The sequence below is a fragment of the Punica granatum genome, chromosome 6 (assembly GCF_007655135.1).
Source record: "Punica granatum isolate Tunisia-2019 chromosome 6, ASM765513v2, whole genome shotgun sequence".
Lineage (NCBI taxonomy): Eukaryota > Viridiplantae > Streptophyta > Magnoliopsida > Myrtales > Lythraceae > Punica > Punica granatum.
This window is the reverse complement of record NC_045132.1, coordinates 191178-210989: the sequence shown is the minus strand read 5'-3', so window position 1 is coordinate 210989 and position 19812 is coordinate 191178. Positions and strand designations below refer to the sequence as shown.

Here is a 19812-nt window from a genome sequence, read left to right as displayed (position 1 = left end):
CAAAAGGATAGAGATTTCCAAAAACAACTAACTTGACCTAAAAGTAGCAAGAACCCGAACAACAGTCGAAGATTTAGCACGAATATTTGCTCATTAACGGAGAAAATAACTCTGACATAAAGAGTTATCATAAATCTAGGAAAAGCAAGTGAGGAATTAAAGTTTGTCTACATTTCTGGAAGGAGGAGGAGTGAATGAAAAGAAACAACGGCAACAAGAAGGAAGGAAGGAAGGAAGGAAAGAAAAGTGTCGGAAGGAAGTGAACAAGAAAGAAAGAAATTAAAAGAGGGGAAGGGTGGGGGAGCGTGTGCGCGCGCCTTTGCTGTGTTGTGCTGTGCAGCCAATTTGGGGACTGTCTCGTGTGGCGCCAACTTTTGGTTTTTTCGGGGGATGGCCAAACCCAAAACCAAATCCCTCTCATCCTCTTCCCGCCCAATCTTTTCGCCGCCGCCCGCCCGACCGCAAGCAAAAGCACAGTCATCAATCTTCATCTTCCATATCCAAGCCTCCATCGCTCTCTTCCTTCAGCCATTTATAGGCAGCCAGCCCCCACTTCCTCAGTCCACACCACAGTGAGTGGCAGTGGAGAGTGAGAGACCAGACCCCATCTATGTGATAATTCTCTCTCTCTCTGCTATTCCCATTTCTTTTCGGTGCGATTGAGTGAGTGAGCGTCTGCTGCTACTGCTAGGGATCCAACTGAGAAATGGGATCGGCGGTTTTGTTGGACTCTGCTGTGTCCAGCGAGAGCGGGCCACCTGGCGGCGATGACAACCCCTCTAATTCATCCTCAGGTAAAGAGAAGAAAACCCCATGCAGATGCAGTCTCCCATCCCAGCTCATCTCTGTAATTTTGTTTCGTTTCGTTTCGGTTTTTTTTTTTTCTCTCCCCCTTAATTCCCGGGAGGGGACAGGACACCCTTTTTTGATTTCCGTTCTCACTTGGAACCACCCATAGATCTGACGAGCTTAGCTAGCCCACAGGTATCACGTGTTGCTGTGTATTCCTTGCCTTGATTGTTCTTTTCTATTCATCAGCTAGGATTGATTAATGACTATGGCTAGGCTTGCCTCTCCACTCCATTGATTCTTCCCATTTTGCTTCTCCAATCCCATGCTTCATTCACATTTGTAACACTCTTACCACTTCACCAGCCTGTCTGGAGTATCTGGTTTCCCGTTTCGAGCTGACGTTTGGTTTGTTCTATTGCGGAAGGAAAATCCCGGTATAGTTGGCATCCACAGACAATGGCTGTTGGGCAATTTTTTCCTTTTCCTGACTGATTAGCAAGAATTTCACGAGAATCCGAGCTATGAGTGTCTTGTTTTCGATTTTGAGGAGGTGTCTGTGTGCGTAAGATAGTGGGTTCTTAAATCTTATGTTAAGATGCCCATTTTTTAATCTAGTCTAGTACTACCATTGCGGCCAAAAATTCTGCCAATGCTGTTAAGATCAGAGCAGTCTTTTCTTGATTTTGCTTTGTTCTGCCACTGTTCTCTCCCGTTCCTTTCGTTTAATTTAACTTTTTTTTCCTTTTAATCTATACATGTGTAGTACATTCATTACATTTCCTCCACCCTTTGATCGTCGGAAGCTTCTTTTTGCTCTGAATTTTCTGGTTTTCCTTTACTTTGATTGCCTTTAATCTCATTTTGCTGTTGTGATGACTTTTAGGGATGGAGGTTGATAAGGTTGATGAAATACAGGCTGCACTCGCCAAAACTAAAAGGTCATCAAAAACTACCAAGAACGGGAAGAAGCGGAATTCGCACTCTCAGAACGGGAAGGACGGTGCCCCTAAAAGGCCAAGGCGAGCGGTGGCATGTACGAGTTTCAAGGAGAAACCCGAACACTTCTCTGAGAAGTCTGATCTTATCGAGGCAAAGAAAGATCAGGTAGCTGAAGATGAGATATTAGCTATCCGTATGACTGCTGGAAAAGATGATGAGCGACCCAACAGAAGACTTTCTGATTTCATCCTGCATGACTCGAAGGGACTTCCTCAGCCCTTTGAGATGTCGGAAGTTGATGATCTGTTCATCTCCGGTCTCATATTACCCCTTGAAGAATCTGCTGAGAAGGAGAAAGACAGGGAGAAGGGCGTCAGGTGTGAAGGGTTTGGCCGCATAGAATCTTGGGCTATCTCTGGTTACGAAGACGGCTCTCCAGTCATTTGGCTTTCAACTGATATTGCCGATTACGACTGCCTTAAACCAGCTGGTAGCTACAAGAAATTCTATGATCATTTCTTTGAAAAGGCACGTGCTTGTGTGGAGGTTTACAAGAAGCTATCGGCTTCTTCTGGGGGGAGTTCTGACTGCAGTCTTGATGAGCTGCTCGCTGGGGTTATTCGTGCTATGAGTGGAAGCAAGTGCTTCTCCAGTGGCTCTTCTATTAGAGATTTCATCATTTCCCAGGGTGAGTTCATCTATAACCAGCTGGTGGGTTTGGATGATACTTCGAAAAAGAATGAGAGGATGTTTGTGGAGATGCCTGTTCTAGCAGCACTTAGAGATGAGAACAATAAGTATGGCAATTTCATGCAAGCACATGTGGCTTCTTCAGGTAAGGATCTGGTGATTGGTGCAAGATCTGCTAATGGAGAGAAAGCAGAGTCTGAGGAGGATGAGGATGTGAAACTAGCTAAGTTATTGCAAGAAGAAGAGTACTGGCAATCGAGGAAGCAAAAGAAAGGACAGGGTTCATCTGCTGTGGGACCCGGCAAGTTCTACATCAAGATCAATGAAGATGAAATAGCAAATGACTACCCTCTACCTGCATACTACAAGAATGAAGAGCAGGAAACTGATGAGTTCATCATTTTTGATGGCGACCTTGATATGGTTGACATTGATGAGCTCCCTCGAAGCATGCTGCACAACTGGTCCCTCTATGATTCAGATTCAAGGTTGCTCTCATTGGAGCTTCTTCCTATGAAGCCCTGTGACGATATTGACGTGACCATTTTTGGTTCTGGCATCATGACTGCTGATGATGGAAGTGGATTCTGTCTGGATACTGATGAAGATCAGTCTTCCTCTGGTTTGTCTGGAACTCAGCAAGAGGATGGGATTTCAATTTATTTGAGTGCAATAAAGGAATGGATGATAGAATTTGGATCTTCGATGGTTTTCATTTCCATTCGTACTGATTTGGCCTGGTAATTTCTCAAATTTTACCAAATTGTCTGAGGTTCTCAGTTGGTTTCTATATCATGTTGCACGAAGCTTTCATACTTGCATTTACATTAGATTGCCACAGTCCTGGAGATTAATTGGAGTAGAACTTTTGATATAGTGGGGAAAAAAGAAAATGCAAATGCAAAATAAAAAAGATCCTGATTAATTTTGGCTGCAGCAACTTGAAAAGAGCAAGAACTCTCAGAAGATAGGTTGTTCATTTTCACTGGACGGAAATGTCCACTCTGCACTAAAAGAAGACTACTGATTAATTTCCCCTTTCTACTTAACCAGGTACAGACTTGGCAAACCAGCAAAGCAGTATGCACCGTGGTACAGACCAGTACTGAAGACAGCAAGAGTAGCAATAAGCATCATTACATTGCTGAAAGAGCAAAGCCGAGTGTCAAAACTCTCATTTGCGGATATCATCAAGAAGGTGTCTGAGTTTGATGAAACGCACATTGCTTATATTTCCTCTAGTGCAGCAGCTGTGGAGAGATACATTGTGGTGCATGGGCAGATTATCTTGCAACTCTTTGCAGTCTATCCTGATAAAAAGATTAGGAACTGTTCATTTGTATCTGGTCTTATGAAGAAAATGGAGGAGAGGCACCACACAAAGTGGCTCGTAAAGAAGAAGAAGATATTGCAGAAGGGTTTGCCAAACTTGAATCCTAGGGCCGGAATGGGACCTACTTTACCAAAGAGGAAGGCAATGCAGGCAACGACGACAAGGCTGATTAACAGAATTTGGGGAGAGTACTATTCAAATTATTCTCCAGAGGATTTAAAAGAGGGAGCATGTCTTGAAGCAAAAGAGGAGGATGAGATTGAGGAGCAAGATGACAATGAGGATGATGATTCTGAGGAGACATCATTGGTTCCTGTTGAAGTTCAGAAAACAAGTCCAGAGCCTAAGGTTCGGAAGACCTTCACACATAAAGAAACAAGGTGGGACGGGGATATAATTGGCAAAAGATCCTCTGGTGAAGCCCTTTATAGACGGGCTATTGTTCATGGAGAACAGGTTGATGTAGGGGCTGCGGTTTTGTTGGAGGTTGATGAATCAGACGATTTTTCTGCAATTTATTTAGTGGTGTACATGTATGAGACATCAAGGGGTAGCAAGATGTTTCACGGAAGAATGATGAAGCGGGGGTCTCAAACTGTTCTGGGAAATGCTGCTAATGAGAGGGAGTTATTTTTAACGAATGATTGTGCAGATATAGCATTGGGTGACATTAAGCAGACAGTTCCACTGGAGATCCGTTCGAGACCATGGGGACATCAGTACCGGAAAAGTGATGCTACTGCTGATGCTCTTGATCGAGCTAAAGCTGAGGAGAGGAAAAAGAAAGGATTGCTGCTCGAGTTTTACTGCAAGAGCTTGTATTGGCCTGAGAGGGGTGCTTTCTTTAGTCTTCCTGTTGAATCAGTGGGTTTTGGATGTGGTGGTTGCTACTCTTGCAACACAAGGGAATCTGAGAAGGAAAAGGAAACTTTTAAGATAAGTTCATCTAAGGACTTTCTATATAAGGGAGTCAACTATTCTGTCCATGACTATGTCTACGTAAGCCCCCATTGCTTTGCTGATGAAAGTGAAGGGACTGAAACTTTTAAAGGAGGCAGAAATGTGGGGCTGAAGGCGTATGCCGTGTGCCAATTATTGGAGATACTTGCCCCCAAAGAAACAAAGAAAGTTGAGGCACATTCTACCCAGATCAAAGTCAGGAGGTTTTACAGGCCAGAGGACATCTCATCCGAGAAGGCATATTATTCTGACATTCGAGAGGTGAGCATGATTGTTGGTAGTAAAATTCTTTTTGTGCCATCACATTCTAGATTTATCACTATGGCTCCATTCTTGTATACCATTTTCTATGATACAAGATCTCTTATATTTGTAAATGATCAACTTTCAGGTCTATTACAGTGAGGAAATACAGATGTTGACTGTTGATACCCTAGAAGGGAAGTGCGAAGTTAGGAAGAAAAATGATATTCCACCATCTGATTCCCCCGCTATTTTTCATATTTTCTACTGTGAGCGTCTATATGATCCTACAAAAGGATCACTCAAGCAGGTGAATTTTTCTGTTTTGCTTGACTTCCATTTTCTTCTGCACGATTTAGGTGATACTATTGTCCTTATCACTTAGAATGTGTTTGGATTTAGAGTTGAATTGAGTTGAGTTGAGTTTTGGTTTTAATTGGTTTGTAATGATTGTGATGTTGAATTATGAGAAAAAGTATGAAAAAGTAATGAATAGTTGGGATAAAGTAATAATTAAGTAATGATTGTGTTGTTGAATTATGAGAAAAAGTGTGCAAAAGTAATGAATAATTGAGATAAAGTAATGATTAAGTAATAATTGTGTTGTTGAATTGAAGGTAAGTGGAGTTGAGTTAAAAAATATTCAAAATCCAAACACACCCTTTAGTTTTTCAGTAAGTAGTGGAACTCTTAGAGGATGTTGATTAGATGAAGTGAAAGCTTTGTTCCGGAGCTTCTATTGTTGCATTATGAGCTTACATGTGAAACATGCTGCCATTTGACAAATATTATTTTGAACATTTGATCAGTTGCCAGCTCACATTAAGGTTAGATACTCAGTTGAAACTCTAGGAGATGATGCTGCAGTAAGAAAAAGAAAGGGGAAGTGTAAAGAAGGAGAAGAAGATTCAGAACTTGCAAAACAGACAGAAGCATCTCAGCAAAAACGTTTGTCCACATTAGATATTTTTGCTGGTTGTGGAGGCTTGTCTGAAGGATTACAACAATCTGGTAATATTCATTATTTGATAAAGATTCCCTGTCGAACCCAGTAAATCTGTTTTTTTTGGTCGCTGGCAATTTGTCCCTTAAGACATTTGAATTTCCAATGTTGCAGGAGCTTCAGTTACGAAATGGGCAATAGAATATGAAGAGCCTGCTGCGGATGCATTTAAACTCAATCATCCTGAGTCAGCGATGTTTGTCAATAATTGCAATGTGATCCTAAGGTGAATATGCTCTTCCAATACAGCCTGTACCCCTAACATGTAACTGTTATGCTTACCATTTGAATAAATGAAAAAATGCAGGGCTATAATGCAGAAGTGTGGGGACATAGATGACTGCATTTCAACACCTGAAGCTGCTGAGCTTGCTGCCAAACTTGATGAGAAAGAGATTGCTGACTTGCCATTACCAGGGCAAGTTGATTTCATTAATGGAGGCCCCCCTTGTCAGGTAATGAAAATTATCATGTTCTTTCCTGCTATTTGCCAGCTCTCAGGTGGAACACCTTTTAAGATGCTGATCTGTCTTTCAGGGTTTCTCCGGGATGAACCGGTTCAACCAAAGTACATGGAGCAAGGTTCAGTGTGAGATGATATTGGCATTCCTATCGTTTGCTGAATACTTTAGGCCAAAGTACTTCCTCTTGGAGAACGTAAGGAATTTCGTGTCCTTCAATAAAGGACAGACTTTCCGGCTGACTCTTGCCTCTCTCCTGGAGATGGGATACCAGGTAAACTCATCGAATCTGTGCAACTGCTATACTAAAGTCTTTTTTTTTTTTTTTTTTCCCTTTTACTAAATGCTAGACCGAGATGCTGATGGGATATGTGGGATTGATTACTTGATTCAGGTGAGGTTTGGTATTCTGGAGGCTGGAGCATATGGAGTTTCTCAGTCGCGGAAGCGAGCATTCATATGGGCGGCAGCTCCAGGGGCAGTCCTTCCTAAGTGGCCTGAGCCAATGCATGTCTTTGCAGCCCCTGAGTTGAAAATTGCGCTGTCCCAAAATTTGCATTATGCGGCGGTTCAGAGCACAGCAACTGGAGCTCCTTTTCGAGCGATTACAGTGAGGGACACGATTGGAGATCTCCCAGAAGTTGGGAATGGGGCATCGAGGACAACTCTCGAGGTGACTAAAACTAAGAATGTCATTTGTAGGTTCTGCACTAATTGAATGTTCTTTTCTGGGACTGTAATCTGAAATTTTACTTCTTTCCGATACAGTACCAAAGCGATCCGGTCTCATGGTTCCAAAAGAAAATAAGAGGTAACATGGCGGTCTTGACTGATCATGTATCAAAAGAGATGAATGAGCTCAACTTGATCCGATGCCAGAGGATTCCAAAGCGGCCAGGTGCTGATTGGCGTGACCTCCCTGATGAAAAGGTAAATGGCAGTTCAAGTTTAATATATATATATATATATATATATATATTTTCCCCTATGATCTTTGTGGAAACTGATTTTCAGCGGTGATTTTTAATTGCACTTATAATGCTGCAGGTAAAATTATCAACTGGACAAATTGTTGACCTGATACCATGGTGCCTGCCAAATACTGCTAAGCGGCACAATCAGTGGAAGGGGCTGTTCGGAAGGTTGGACTGGGAAGGGAACTTCCCAACTTCGATCACGGATCCTCAACCCATGGGAAAGGTTGGGATGTGCTTCCACCCTGAGCAGGACAGAATTCTTACAGTTCGTGAATGTGCCCGATCTCAAGTAAGCTATCCGTGTACTTAAAAACTTTTGTGTCAGCGAAGCAAGCTTGATGTGGACATGAGTTTTTCTTTTTTTGGACTCATTTTGTTGGTTCGAATCTTGTGTAGGGGTTCCCGGATGGGTATCAATTTGCTGGGAACATTCAACACAAGCACCGGCAAATTGGGAATGCGGTGCCTCCTCCTCTGGCTTATGCCCTAGGCCGGAAACTTAAGGAGGCCATTGACTCCAAGACGTTCTCTGCTGCTTAAATATAATCATATACCTTTTCAATTGGATAGGTGGAGTGGATGTACTCAAGCGTCGAGATGAGAAGGGAAGAGAAGACATAAATACTGTTTATTTGTTATTTTTATATTTATATGAACAAAAAGAAAAAATATTGGTATAGGCTGTAAGCGAGAAGAGATAATTGCCCAATCAATTTCTATTATCCAATTAGCCAAATATATATAAATTTGTCAGCAAGAAAAGAAAAGAAACACACATCGCTCCATTATCATGTAAAGGAATTTAAGTAGTCCTTTTATTTATTTATTTTTGTCTCTTTCACTCCATGTCTGCTTAGCATCCCTCCTCACTCAGTTTGCTGGGAACATTCGACAGAAGCACCGGCAAATCGGGAATGCGGTGTCGCGAAATAACAGTTTGAGTATATTGTATATAAAATTACGTGATTGGCTCCTTAAAAAAAGTCAAATATTTTTTATTAAAGAAAGAGTTAGAGGGGTAAATTGTATATAAAATTACGTGATTGGCTTTTTTAAAAAAATCAAATGTTTTTCATTTAAAAAAGAGTCGAGTATTTCAAATTTTAAAAAATAAAACCACGTTTTCTTTTAAAATTCATCATTTTAAGCGGATCAAATTAGTTTCACTAAAAGATAAAACTTTTCAATATAAATTTTCTGTATTTATAAGAATTCGAATCCAAATCCAAGACTTTGCCTAAATTTACCATTCAGAATCTTGCTTCCCTCCTCATAAATCTCTCCAAGTACTCTACAAGCAATTCTAACTGGTCTATAGAAAGAGAAAGAGCATCCTTCATCATGTGATCAGCTTTTCCCTCTCTCTTTTTATTTTTTTAAATAAGATATTGTAAGAAATTACTAAGGAGAAAGTCATACAGTAAAAGGTTATAGGAGAGGAATTACAATTTCGGTGTTCATCCCGAATGACGCGCCAGCACCATCTGAATTTAATTTACACCCTCCAGTCCCGCGGGAGGCATATATTTCATTTAATAAATATATATATACATAATTAAAAATGGAAATGATGCATTTTTTTTTAATTTAAATGTTGATTAACTAATTAATTTTTTTTATTATAATATGATGATGATGATGACGACGACGACGACATATACACGACTGGACGACCAGTGCTTGGGCTTGGGCGTAGGGGGTGGGAAGTTGCTTTCGTCTGAATCTCTCTCCCATCTCGCAGTCACACAACACAAATCACAGTACGCAAAAATCAAAATCAAATAGACGTCAAAAACAACCACCACCACCACCACCACCACCACCACCACCACGAAAGACAACGACGACCGACGACCGACGACAGAATGTAAAAATCTCTCTCTCTCTCTCTCTCTCTCGTTCGAAAGCCGGAATAGAGAAGGGAGGGGAGGGAGGAAGCTGCAGAACAGAAGAGCAAGAGGATATCTACCTCCGGTTGGGTAAGTTGAAAGTTATCCATCATCCCGTTCTTTCTTCATTTCATTTCTCCCAATGAATCTCTCTCTCGTTGCTATGCATCTGCGTCTGCATCAGAAGAGCACGGTGAGCTTTTGCATTTTGATCTTGTCGCCGCCTCCTTGTCCCTCCTCATCTTGAGTTGAATTGACTATTCCAAATCTTTCTTATTATTATTATTATTATTTTTTTTTTTTTTGAGTTTCGTGTCGATTCTCGTCATCTCATCATTCGATTGATGATTTTGAGCTTCTTCTTTGTAGCTTCCTTCTATACCGGATTTCATCCGGTAAAGAAGGAAGGAAAGTGAGAAAGCAAAATGATTGGATTTCAGATGAGACTTCTCATCCATCAGCTTGATAACAAACCAAATTGAAGTTGTGTTATTGCTGAGGCAATCTCAATCCCAACAGTACACACACAAGTCACCATCTTTCGCGAGATTTCCATGTTATCTGGTTTGCTCGCTTCTTCTTTCATTTGAAGCTGCTAAGGAAGGCTGTCTGTTCCCTGGACTAGAATTATAACTCTCTATACTTTCCCCTTCCTTCCCCACTTTTCATCATCTACTATATATATTCAAGCTACGTAATGTATGATGTACAAACCAACCATATGCTAATTGCTTTCCCGTCCGTGAATACAGCAGATCTATCTATTCTATTGCTTTTCCTAGGTGATATGATAAATCTTCCGACTTGCTCGCTCACTCGCAGGCCTTTCCTTTCCTGTAAGCTGGCTGGCTCCTCATCTCACCTTGCTAGCCTGGTTTGCAATTATTAATTAAAGGGCGGGCAGATGGCATCCGCGGTGGCCAAGATGCTCAATGATACTTTGGATTGGATTACTTTAGCTTTAGATGTCCCTTCTGCACGCGCCGTCATCTTCGGCGTCCAAATTGGCGGTATTGTGTTTTCTCTTCTTCTCTTCCCTATCCGTCTGAATAAATAGTGCCCCCCATTCATTAAATGGCATACTGTCCATATATTGAATTTTCCCTTCTCTTTCCTGATGTCAAAGGGCATCTCTTTGTGGAGGCTCTGCTCCTGGTGGCGATCTTATTCCTACTCTCCCAGAAAAGTTACAAACCTCCCAAACGGCCGTTGACTGAGAAGGTTTGCCTTCCTTTCTTATTTTGAGTAAAAGGCCCCTTGTTCTGTACTTTGCTTTTAGGTTTAGAGCCATTTTTGCCTTCTAGTCTTCTTAGAGTTGCTCGTTTAAATTTCCAACTACAACTACCTTCTTCTGATCAATAAATGATCGCTACAACTTTACAAACAGAGGTTTGCCACCGTTGAACAGCTTATAGTAATATCCTATGTGCCTGGTTAAACGAGACTTATAGCTAGCTGGCTATTGCTGGTAGTATGTCATGCTTGTATTAGAAAGCTTGTTAATAGATCCCTTGTAGAACATATTAGACCGACTTAATTGACTTTTAATGTTGTGGTTTGTAAGGCTGCAATTGGGCTGAACTGCTTCTTTCATCTTTATTATCAGATCTGCAGTTTTCCTTGATGTTGCTTGGCATTTGGAAAATTTGAGAACTCTATTTCCTTTCAGTGTTTGTCTTCTGGTCTTTATCTCTTGTTTTAAGAAACACTTTGAAGAGACTCCAAAATTGTATTTTGGCATTGCTGATGTTTTAAGCCACTGAATTGATGAAGTGTTATCTCTACTCTCGACTGTAGATGTAGGTTTCCCCTGTTACTTTATACTGTCACCTCATAAGGTAATTTTATTCGCAGGTTTACTGTTTCCATATCTTTGCAATGCTTTTATTTCCTAGCCCTTAACCGTGCGTGGTTTCTACAGGAAATAGATGATCTCTGTGATGAATGGGTTCCCGAACCCCTTATCCCTACTATTGCCAAAGACATGCAGTATGAGCCACCAGCATTTGAAAGGTGAAACAGTTCTGTTCTGTTTCGTTTCTTTTATTTATCGAGAAACCATTGTCGAGTTGAATTTTTCTTCTTCCTCCAGTTTGCAGAGGAATGAACTCGGCGGTGTTTTACTTAAATAAAATAGAAAATTTTCTTTTACACCGCACCGCTATTCCTTTTCATTTACATTTTGCTCCGTCTTTTGCTGCTGACCGTAATCGTTTTTCACAGAGTAATCCTTCTGTTATCTCTATGCCTCTTGTCAGAGAAAAATTGATGTTGGATTTCTGAAGCAACTTATTGATGGATGAAATATTACTGAATTTATAATTTTTTTCGGAAATGATGCTCATAAGTTGCCTTTTACGCAGTGCTGCAGGTCCACATGCAATAGTCAATGGTAAAGAAGTTATCAATTTTGCATCTGCAAATTATCTGGGGCTAATTGGGCATGAAAAGTTACTTGTAAGTAAAAATAATGTTCCTAAAAAAATTATTTAGCTCTTTTTGGGGATACTTTGCTCATATGTAGTGCTTACAGCACTCCTTCATTCCAGGATTCTTGTATATCTGCATTGGAGAAATATGGTGTTGGTTCCTGTGGTCCTCGTGCATTTATTGGAACGATTGGTAAACTCAGACCAGCAATTTCCTCATTTACTCAGAGGAATTCTCTAATTATCCTTTTATGGAATTGTAATGTGACTTTATTTCTCTTTTAGATGTCCATCTTGATTGTGAGGCCAGAATAGCAAACTTCTTGGGAACTCCGGACTCCATTCTCTACTCTTATGGACTCTCGACCATGTTCAGTGCCATTCCAGCTTTTTGTAAAAAGGGAGATGTCATTGTGGCGTGAGTATAACTATCCTCTTTCCTCTAATAGTTTCTTTCATCCAGCTCTATTAGGGAAGAGAGTTCTGGATATTCCCATACTCCTTTATCCTTCAAATTTAATGCTCTGGCAGTAGTGTGTTGATGCTATCTTGCATATAATATAGCCTTAAACTGGGGGAAAGGAAGAGTAGAATTTATTAGTGTTCTTTTCTCCCTGTCTAGTCTTCAAATATCTGAACTACCAGGGGGAGTTTTAAGAAATCCATTTAAAATACCTAAGGTTTATTAACTTTTATGTGTTGATCAAATATCATTGAAGCTGTATACTCTAAAGTTCAAAGACATTTGGAGCTTGATTAAATGACATGAAGATTTCCATTGATGTTGAATCATTTTCTATCATTTTGCAGGGATGAGGGTGTGCACTGGAGCATCCAGAATGGTTTACACCTTTCTAGAAGCACGGTAGCGTATTTCAAGCACAATGACATGGACTCTTTGAGAAGCACATTGGATAAAGTCACAGCTGGGAACAAGCGGGCTAAGAAATTGCGTCGTTATATAGTGGTCGAAGCTGTATATCAGGTACCTTCCTTCAGTTTTGCATGTCACCTTTATTTGTATATTCATGTTTAGGAGTGGCAGAATGGCTTATAAAGACAGCTTCTAGGTTAACTCTGCCCATACTGGTAATGGATTTGGTTTTCAATTATCCATTTGTTTCATTGTTGATTCTAGCTGTATTTTACTACGGAACTGATTTGCAAATCTTTATCTGTGATAGCAAAAGGGCTTTTAGAATATGAAATGGTTGAATATGGATTAGCACATCTAAAGAGAGTCCTCCATTTCCTTCTATTCAAATAGAACCTCCTATTGATTGTATGGTTGCAAATGTTATGAGAAGTGTACGTTGACTACTAACGCTAAGACAAAGGCGCACTGAGCAATGATGTTTGATTGCAATATTTGCAGAATTCTGGGCAAATAGCTCCCTTGGATGAGATCATCAGATTGAAGAAGTATCGGTTCCGTGTCTTGCTGGACGAGAGTAATTCAGTCGGCGTCCTTGGATGTACTGGAAGAGGTCTGACTGAGCAATTTGGAGTTCCAGTATGTCTATTGAGGCCTTCAATCGTTCTTCTTTTCTTTTCGACATTAGTGGTGCATATTTAATTGCAACTTGTGATTGTAAATGGTGACGTTTTCAGGTGGAGAAGATAGATATTATAACAGCGGCAATGGGGCATGCATTGGCCACAGAGGGAGGATTCTGCACTGGCAGTTCTAGAGTCAATGATCACCAAGTATGTGATGCAATTCTTCCTTCCTTTGATTGAAGTATTAGTCATTCAAAGTAAAATAAATACTTGTGTAGAAAGAAAAAGTATGAAGACAGATTTTATATGACGAAAAATCTTTTAATTTATGGGCGAAATAAAATTGTGGGAGACATTGTTACTTTTCTCGGGATTTGAACTGAGTGGATGCTGCTTACCGCAAAACCAACAACTTGTTTGTTATGAAGAAATATCTTTAGCTTTATTGGCACCAGCAGAGTGGTCATCATTCTCTCTCTCTCTCTCTCTCTCTCTTTTCTTTTATTTTCTTTTATCCCTTTTCAATGTATGGTTTCGGTTGCTGATGCCTGGGTCTATGCATTTGCAGCGACTGAGTGGCTCTGGGTATCTCTTCTCTGCATCTTTGCCTCCATACCTAGCGAGTGCTGCAATTACTGCCATCGATATCCTAGAAGAAAATCCCAGCCTGATAAGAAAGTTGAAGGAAAACATTGCGTTGTTATGGAAAGGTTGGGAGTTGACCTGTTCTCTATGCTAAGCATTCGTAAAATGCATGCGCGTACATCATTAAGGAGAATGCCAATCTCTTTTACCTGTTTTTCTTTAATTCGACCGTGGCTTCTCCACTGCAGGACTCTCGGACATACCGGGACTTTCATTGGCGAGCAACCCAAAATCCCCCATTGTTTTCCTCCGGCTGAAGAAGCCAACAGGTTGTGCGAGAAATGATCTCCAGCTTCTCGAAGATATTGCTGCTTATGTAAGTAGAAACTGGAGCGGAACCTATTCGTTTAAAAAAAATATATTGCAAGGGGAAGAGGATCTGACAATAGTGGTTCTTTTATTTTTATTTTTATTTTTTTGCGCATGTATATGTGTGTGTGTGTGTGTGTGTGTGTGTGTGTATATATATATGTCAGGTGTTGAAGGAAGGTTCCATCTGTGTGGTGGCTTCCAAGAGATCAACGCTCGACAAATGCCGTCTCCCCATGGGAATCAGGTTGTTCGTTTCAGCTGCACATTCAGAATCTGACCTTAGGAAGGCTTGCGAGACGCTTTGGAGAGCTGCAGCACGTATCCTCGAGGAAAATACTAAGTGAGGTTCATGCACTTCCGCTTTCGCACATAAATTTCTGCAGCTGTTGAGTGGAGTGGAGCGGAGTGATATTTTTTTTTCTTCTTGTGTGAAATGAAATATTTTGGGTTAATGTATTTTTATTCAGAAAATTTAAGCGGCTAAGTGAGTCATTTATATATTTGGTAGGGGGTTATGGGCTGCTGTTTGTATAATATAGTATAATATATGTAGCATAATATTTAATTGTAATTTTTTTTTTTTTGTTTTCCGGCTAATCTTCTAGTTTTTTCTCTCTCTCATCAGCTTTTAACTTAATTAGAGAGATCGAACAATGTCAACTAGACCTATGCCTTGGCCTCGCTGCAGGGTCAATGTTATGCTGTACTAGACTGACTTGAGCTCTCGTTACACAAACACTTGAATCGAGCAATGGCATCTGCTTGGTACTTGCGAGGAAAAAGCTTGCTTGTGGTTGTGGGGTTCCCTGGACTTACATACTGAAATCGACGATATGAAAAGGAAGAGCACGGTACCTACTATACTAATATGTTCGACATTAGGGAAGTTCTGTCAACTCAGCTTGTGTTAATAATGGATGGGAGCCCCGCTGAAACGATTAGCCTAGCCTTGTCTAGCCTGTCCTAGCCTATATAAGTAATTAGTCTGTTTAGTAATAAAAATCAAATTAATTTAACTTCACTTTTTTTTTCTTTCAATTCAATAACATAATAATTACTCTTTTATTTTCTTATTCAAATTCTATCACGTACTTTTCGAGAATATTTTTATTTATATCTTCTCAAATCAAATCAAATTAAACTTGACTCCGTTACTAACGTAACACAAGTAAGTGCATTATCTTATCCCTTTCAATCATCAATAAGGCTAGTCATCATCTTGAACTAGAACTAGAAAAGGTGCAGTACAATAATTCATTAATATCCCATCGAGATAATTAACGCGTACTATAAGTACAACCAACCAACCGCCCAATGCAAAATTCATATATATATCTATAATATAATAGTACGAGAATAATTGTAAATTGTCATATACAATCTTAAATATAATAATAATAATTTCTTCTCTGTTCCTGGTAAATTAAGTTAATTTAAAAAGAAGATTTGATTTTCCGGTCGACGAAATTCTTCATCTCCGAGACTAACTGGGCGGACTCCGGCAGCTCCGGGAAGACATAGAAGGCGTGGATGCTATTGGGATACTCCACCATCTCCGCCTCCTTGCCGGACCTCTTCAGCCACTCGTAGTACCTCTTCTGCCAGTCTCTCAGCGGGTCGAACCCCGCCACGAACAGCAGCACCGCCGGGAACCCCTCCACCCCCGCTATGTCCACTGCCTTGGGCCCACTCACGTTCGCCGCCCAGTGGTCCCTGTCCTCCCCTTCCGGCAGGAACCCCTTCCAGCACAAGTCCGTCCGCTCCACCGACACCACCGGCGCGTTCCTCAGCCGGATCTCTGCCTCCGTCCGCTCCTCCCCGCCGAAGAACGGCTGGATCGAGATTAATCCCCTGATCCTGACCGCCTCGAAGCAGCAGCTGCTCGACGACGACTTGCATACCCTTACTGCCACGTGGTGGGCGATGTTGGCCCCCGCGCTGTCCCCGGCGAGGAAGCAGCGGCCCAGGTCTGCCTTCTGGGGCAGCTCGTACGGGTGCTCATCCACGTACCTGAGGACGTCGAACCCATCGTCGTACTGGGCGGGGAAGCGATGCTCCGGGGAGAGGCGGTAGTTGACGGAGATGATGATGGCGGGGAGCTCACGGGAGAGACGGCGGCAGACGGCGTCGTAGGCGCTGGAGGCGGGGCTGAGGAAGGCGAAGCCGCCGCCGTGGAAGAAGAAGATGACGGGGAGGGGGCCGGGGGAGCTGGGAGAGAAGAGGCGGAACCAGAGGTGGCGGGCGGGATCGACAGTGATGTCGGAGGAAGAGACGTGGCCACGGCGGGTGGAGGGGGTGGGCGGGGAGGTGAAGTCGAGGAAGTGGAGGAGGCGGCGGTTGATGGAGCCGTCGGAGCGGCGGGCGAAGTCGGTGACGTGGGAGAGGAGGGCGATGGCGATGCGGGTCTTCCAAGGGAGGGCTGGCTTATTATTAGGCTTGGGGTTGAGGGAAGAGGAAGCTGCGGGAGTGGGGAATGAAGAAGAATCGTGATCATGAGCAGCGTCATCTGCACCCCCTGCCGTAATCATTTTCCTAGGAGGAAGCTCATTAGCATCTGATGCAAGAGCTGCCATTTTTACGTACGTGATCTCTCTCTCTATGGTCCTCTCTTTTAGGCACGATGGCGTGTGGTCATAAGGTATGAAAAGGAAATGGAATGATGTTACTTAAGAGAGAGAGGAGAGAAAAAGGGCCGGGGAGATAGACATATGGTTAATTGGTTACAGAGAGAGAGAGAGAGAGAGAGAGAGATGGTATGGTTAATTAATGACGATGAAGATTCCACGATCCACCGACGACGCATAAGACCATAATACTGTACAGCATTCATAATACTAGGCTCATAAATTTTTCTATATAATCGGAAAAAAAAAATTCAGTTGAATGCTTGCATAGAAAACCTACGCCAATGGCAATGCATATGCAAATTAATGCAGTGCAGTACAGCGCATGCAGTGGCACTGCTAGCTAGCGGCTATATTCTGCTAGGTAGACACTGTAATAATTACCATACTATGCATTGCATTTGTTCATCGAATGCAGCTGCGACAGCCAGCAATAAAGGTAGAGGATTTTAAATTAAACCTTAAAATTCATGAACTTCGATCATTTTATCGATGGTAGCACGAATTTTTAAAAAATGTATAGAAAATCATCAACTTCGACTTTTTATTCCATTTAACATGTCGTTACTTCAATCGTTAACTTTAATGGATCCTACTGACGTGACATTATCGAGGCCCGCGAAGTGTTTAAACAATATAAAAATTATTCAATTTTTTTTTAAAAAAAAGGAGTGCGCTAACCCTCTCCCTCCATTATTCGTCTTCTCCGCAACCCTTTTTTTTTTTCTCTCTCTCTCCTTATGTCCAATGACACCCACTCTCCCACCGCTTGTTCTGCTTTCTCTTGAACTCGATCTTTAGGCCTATCCCTGTTCTATTATTGCTCTCATCGATCCACTTTTCTTCGGCTGCTCCTTCTTGATCTCGTTCCCAATCCACTCCATCACATTATTGAAGGAAACAATGCTATTGAAGAAATCACGTAATTTGAAAAAAAAAGATATTGTAGACTGTGTAAGAGAAGAAATATTGTGTCTAACAGTTATATCATATGACATTATATCAAAAGACACATAAAAAAATTTATTTTTGTCAACAATTGATTTATTTTTATTTTTATGATAAAACTAAAATTTAAGATGGCAAACCTTGATTAATTTGTGACATTGTCATGTGGTATAATCATTACATATAAAACTTTCTCTAGTAGGAGGAAAATTATATCACAAGATAAATAAAAAAAATTTATTTTTATCAACAACATTTTTTTTTGTGATAAAACTAAAAACAAAAATGGCAAACATTGATTGACTTTTGACATTGTCACGTTGTCTAATCATTACATACAAGACTTTGTCTAGTAAGAGGAAAGTCTAAGATTGAGTTGGATAGGGAGCTCGAAGAGGTATTGTCGCAAGAGGAGCTCTTGTGGTATCAGAAATCCAGAAGCAATTTGGTAAGATTTAGCGACCAAAACACCAAGTATTTCCACTCGAAGGCTATTATAAAAAGGAAACATTCAGATTGAGGGACTACGACTTGTAGATGGCAACTAGTGTTTTGATGATTATACCTTGAAAAATTTCGTCACTAGCCACTTCCGGAGATTTTACTCTAGTTCGATGGGCCTCGTGCGTCCTACCATACCACTACCATTCCCATATAAAAAATGGGAACTGTATTGACGCAAGGAAACTAAAGAACAATTGTAATTTGTTGATTTCCACACGAATGCCAGAAAATAATCTCCTATAACCTGTTGATTCTACGAATACCAGGAAATAAGTATCAAATTCGTTGATTCAATCAATGCCGAATTTGGAAAAATAGAGAAAATATTCTCTCGAAATTTTATTCATAAAAAAAACTCTTTTTCTTAGTCCTAGGGCTTACAACGCTTAAATAGGCTTAAACAAAATTATAACGAAGGAAACGAAATTATAACGAAGAAAATAAACTATTTTGTAAAATAAATCTTTCCCTAAAAATTGTAAAAACGCCCAAATAACATAAAATTGTCCGTTTGCTGCTGCATCATTCTCCCATGGATAGAGAGAATTCGCCATCGAATCGTTATTGTCCGAACTATCACCTTGATCTTCACGAATAGAAAGATTAATACGTTTCTACTACTTTCTCACTTGCCATTTGAATGCATTCTTCTCTTTGCGAACCTTTTCTCTTAATTATTCGTGCATAAAATTTCGTACACCTCTTAGCCAATAAACACTTTCACTGAATCTTTACTTTCTTGATCGAGTCACGTGCACTTCGACCAACTTTGGCAGCTGAATAACCTCCGAAATCGACACCGTAAGCATCCATGCATCTTTTTTTGCATTGGAAATTTCTTCATCTATAATATCATCAATCTGAGTACAATAATAAAAAGGTTTATCACCTCCAATATCCTTTAATATGGATTTGTTGACAATGAACGTTGGTTTTCCTTGATCATCAAATACAAATTTTGTAACTTCTCCTTGATCTTCATCTGGATGTATATCGAAAACTGGATTGGTTTCATCATATGATATGTCTTCGATCCTCTGATCCAATTCGTCCTCCTCCGCAGCACGACATTGATTAGCCGTTCTTCGGGGCGGCATCGCTAATCCAAGAGCGAACGCAGCTTTGATGCCAACTGACGCAACGAAACTAAAGAACAATTGTAATTCGTTAATTCGCACACGAATGCCAGAAAACAATATTTTATAACCTGTTGATTCTACGAATACCAGAGAATATGCATCAAATTCATTGATTCAATCAATACTGAATTTGAGAAAATATAGAAAATATTCTCTTGAAATTTTATTCATAAAAAAAAACTCTTTTTGTTAGCCCTAAGGATTACAACGCTTAAATGGGCTTAAACGAAATTATAACGAAGGAAATAAACTATTCCCTAAAAATTACAAAAACGCCCAAATAACATAAAATTACTCTTTTTTCTGCCGCATTATGTATGGAGGAGGAAGTATCGGTGGATGAAGTGAAGATGACACTCCGAGGTATGTTTCCCTTTGAAGCTCCGGGGTCAAATGGAGTCCATGCTTTAATCTATCAAGCAAA

The 19812-nt window shown here is 40.7% G+C and overlaps 3 protein-coding genes across 4 annotated transcripts; 2 read left to right on the top strand and 1 right to left on the bottom strand.

The window, feature by feature from the left end:
* Positions 1 to 215: 215 nt before the first annotated feature.
* Positions 216 to 8237, top strand: LOC116210835 (DNA (cytosine-5)-methyltransferase 1-like). The gene is made up of 12 exons (XM_031544922.1): positions 216 to 794; positions 1676 to 3161; positions 3475 to 4975; positions 5106 to 5267; positions 5767 to 5968; positions 6075 to 6186; positions 6268 to 6415; positions 6498 to 6695; positions 6816 to 7094; positions 7190 to 7351; positions 7469 to 7687; positions 7795 to 8237. The coding sequence occupies exons 1-12, from the start codon at positions 707 to 709 to the stop codon at positions 7936 to 7938; spliced, it is 4701 nt and encodes a 1566-aa protein (XP_031400782.1). The 5' UTR covers positions 216 to 706; the 3' UTR covers positions 7939 to 8237.
* An 853-nt stretch (positions 8238 to 9090) lies between these two features.
* LOC116210989 (long chain base biosynthesis protein 1-like) lies at positions 9091 to 14789 on the top strand. 2 transcript variants are annotated; one of them, XM_031545166.1, is made up of 13 exons: positions 9091 to 9377; positions 10110 to 10297; positions 10414 to 10508; positions 11209 to 11300; positions 11651 to 11744; positions 11837 to 11909; positions 12002 to 12134; positions 12527 to 12701; positions 13092 to 13229; positions 13328 to 13423; positions 13785 to 13926; positions 14050 to 14177; positions 14338 to 14789. In XM_031545166.1, the coding sequence occupies exons 2-13, from the start codon at positions 10192 to 10194 to the stop codon at positions 14515 to 14517; spliced, it is 1452 nt and encodes a 483-aa protein (XP_031401026.1). In that variant the 5' UTR covers positions 9091 to 9377; positions 10110 to 10191; the 3' UTR covers positions 14518 to 14789. The 2 variants fall into 2 exon arrangements, with proteins under 2 accessions (XP_031401026.1, XP_031401027.1); XM_031545167.1 differs by lacking the exon at positions 9091 to 9377 and having other exon boundaries at positions 11659 to 11744.
* A 615-nt stretch (positions 14790 to 15404) lies between these two features.
* Positions 15405 to 16990, bottom strand: LOC116210991 (probable carboxylesterase 18). The gene has a single exon (XM_031545168.1). The coding sequence runs from the start codon at positions 16744 to 16746 to the stop codon at positions 15607 to 15609; it is 1140 nt and encodes a 379-aa protein (XP_031401028.1). The 5' UTR covers positions 16747 to 16990; the 3' UTR covers positions 15405 to 15606.
* Positions 16991 to 19812: the final 2822 nt, after the last annotated feature.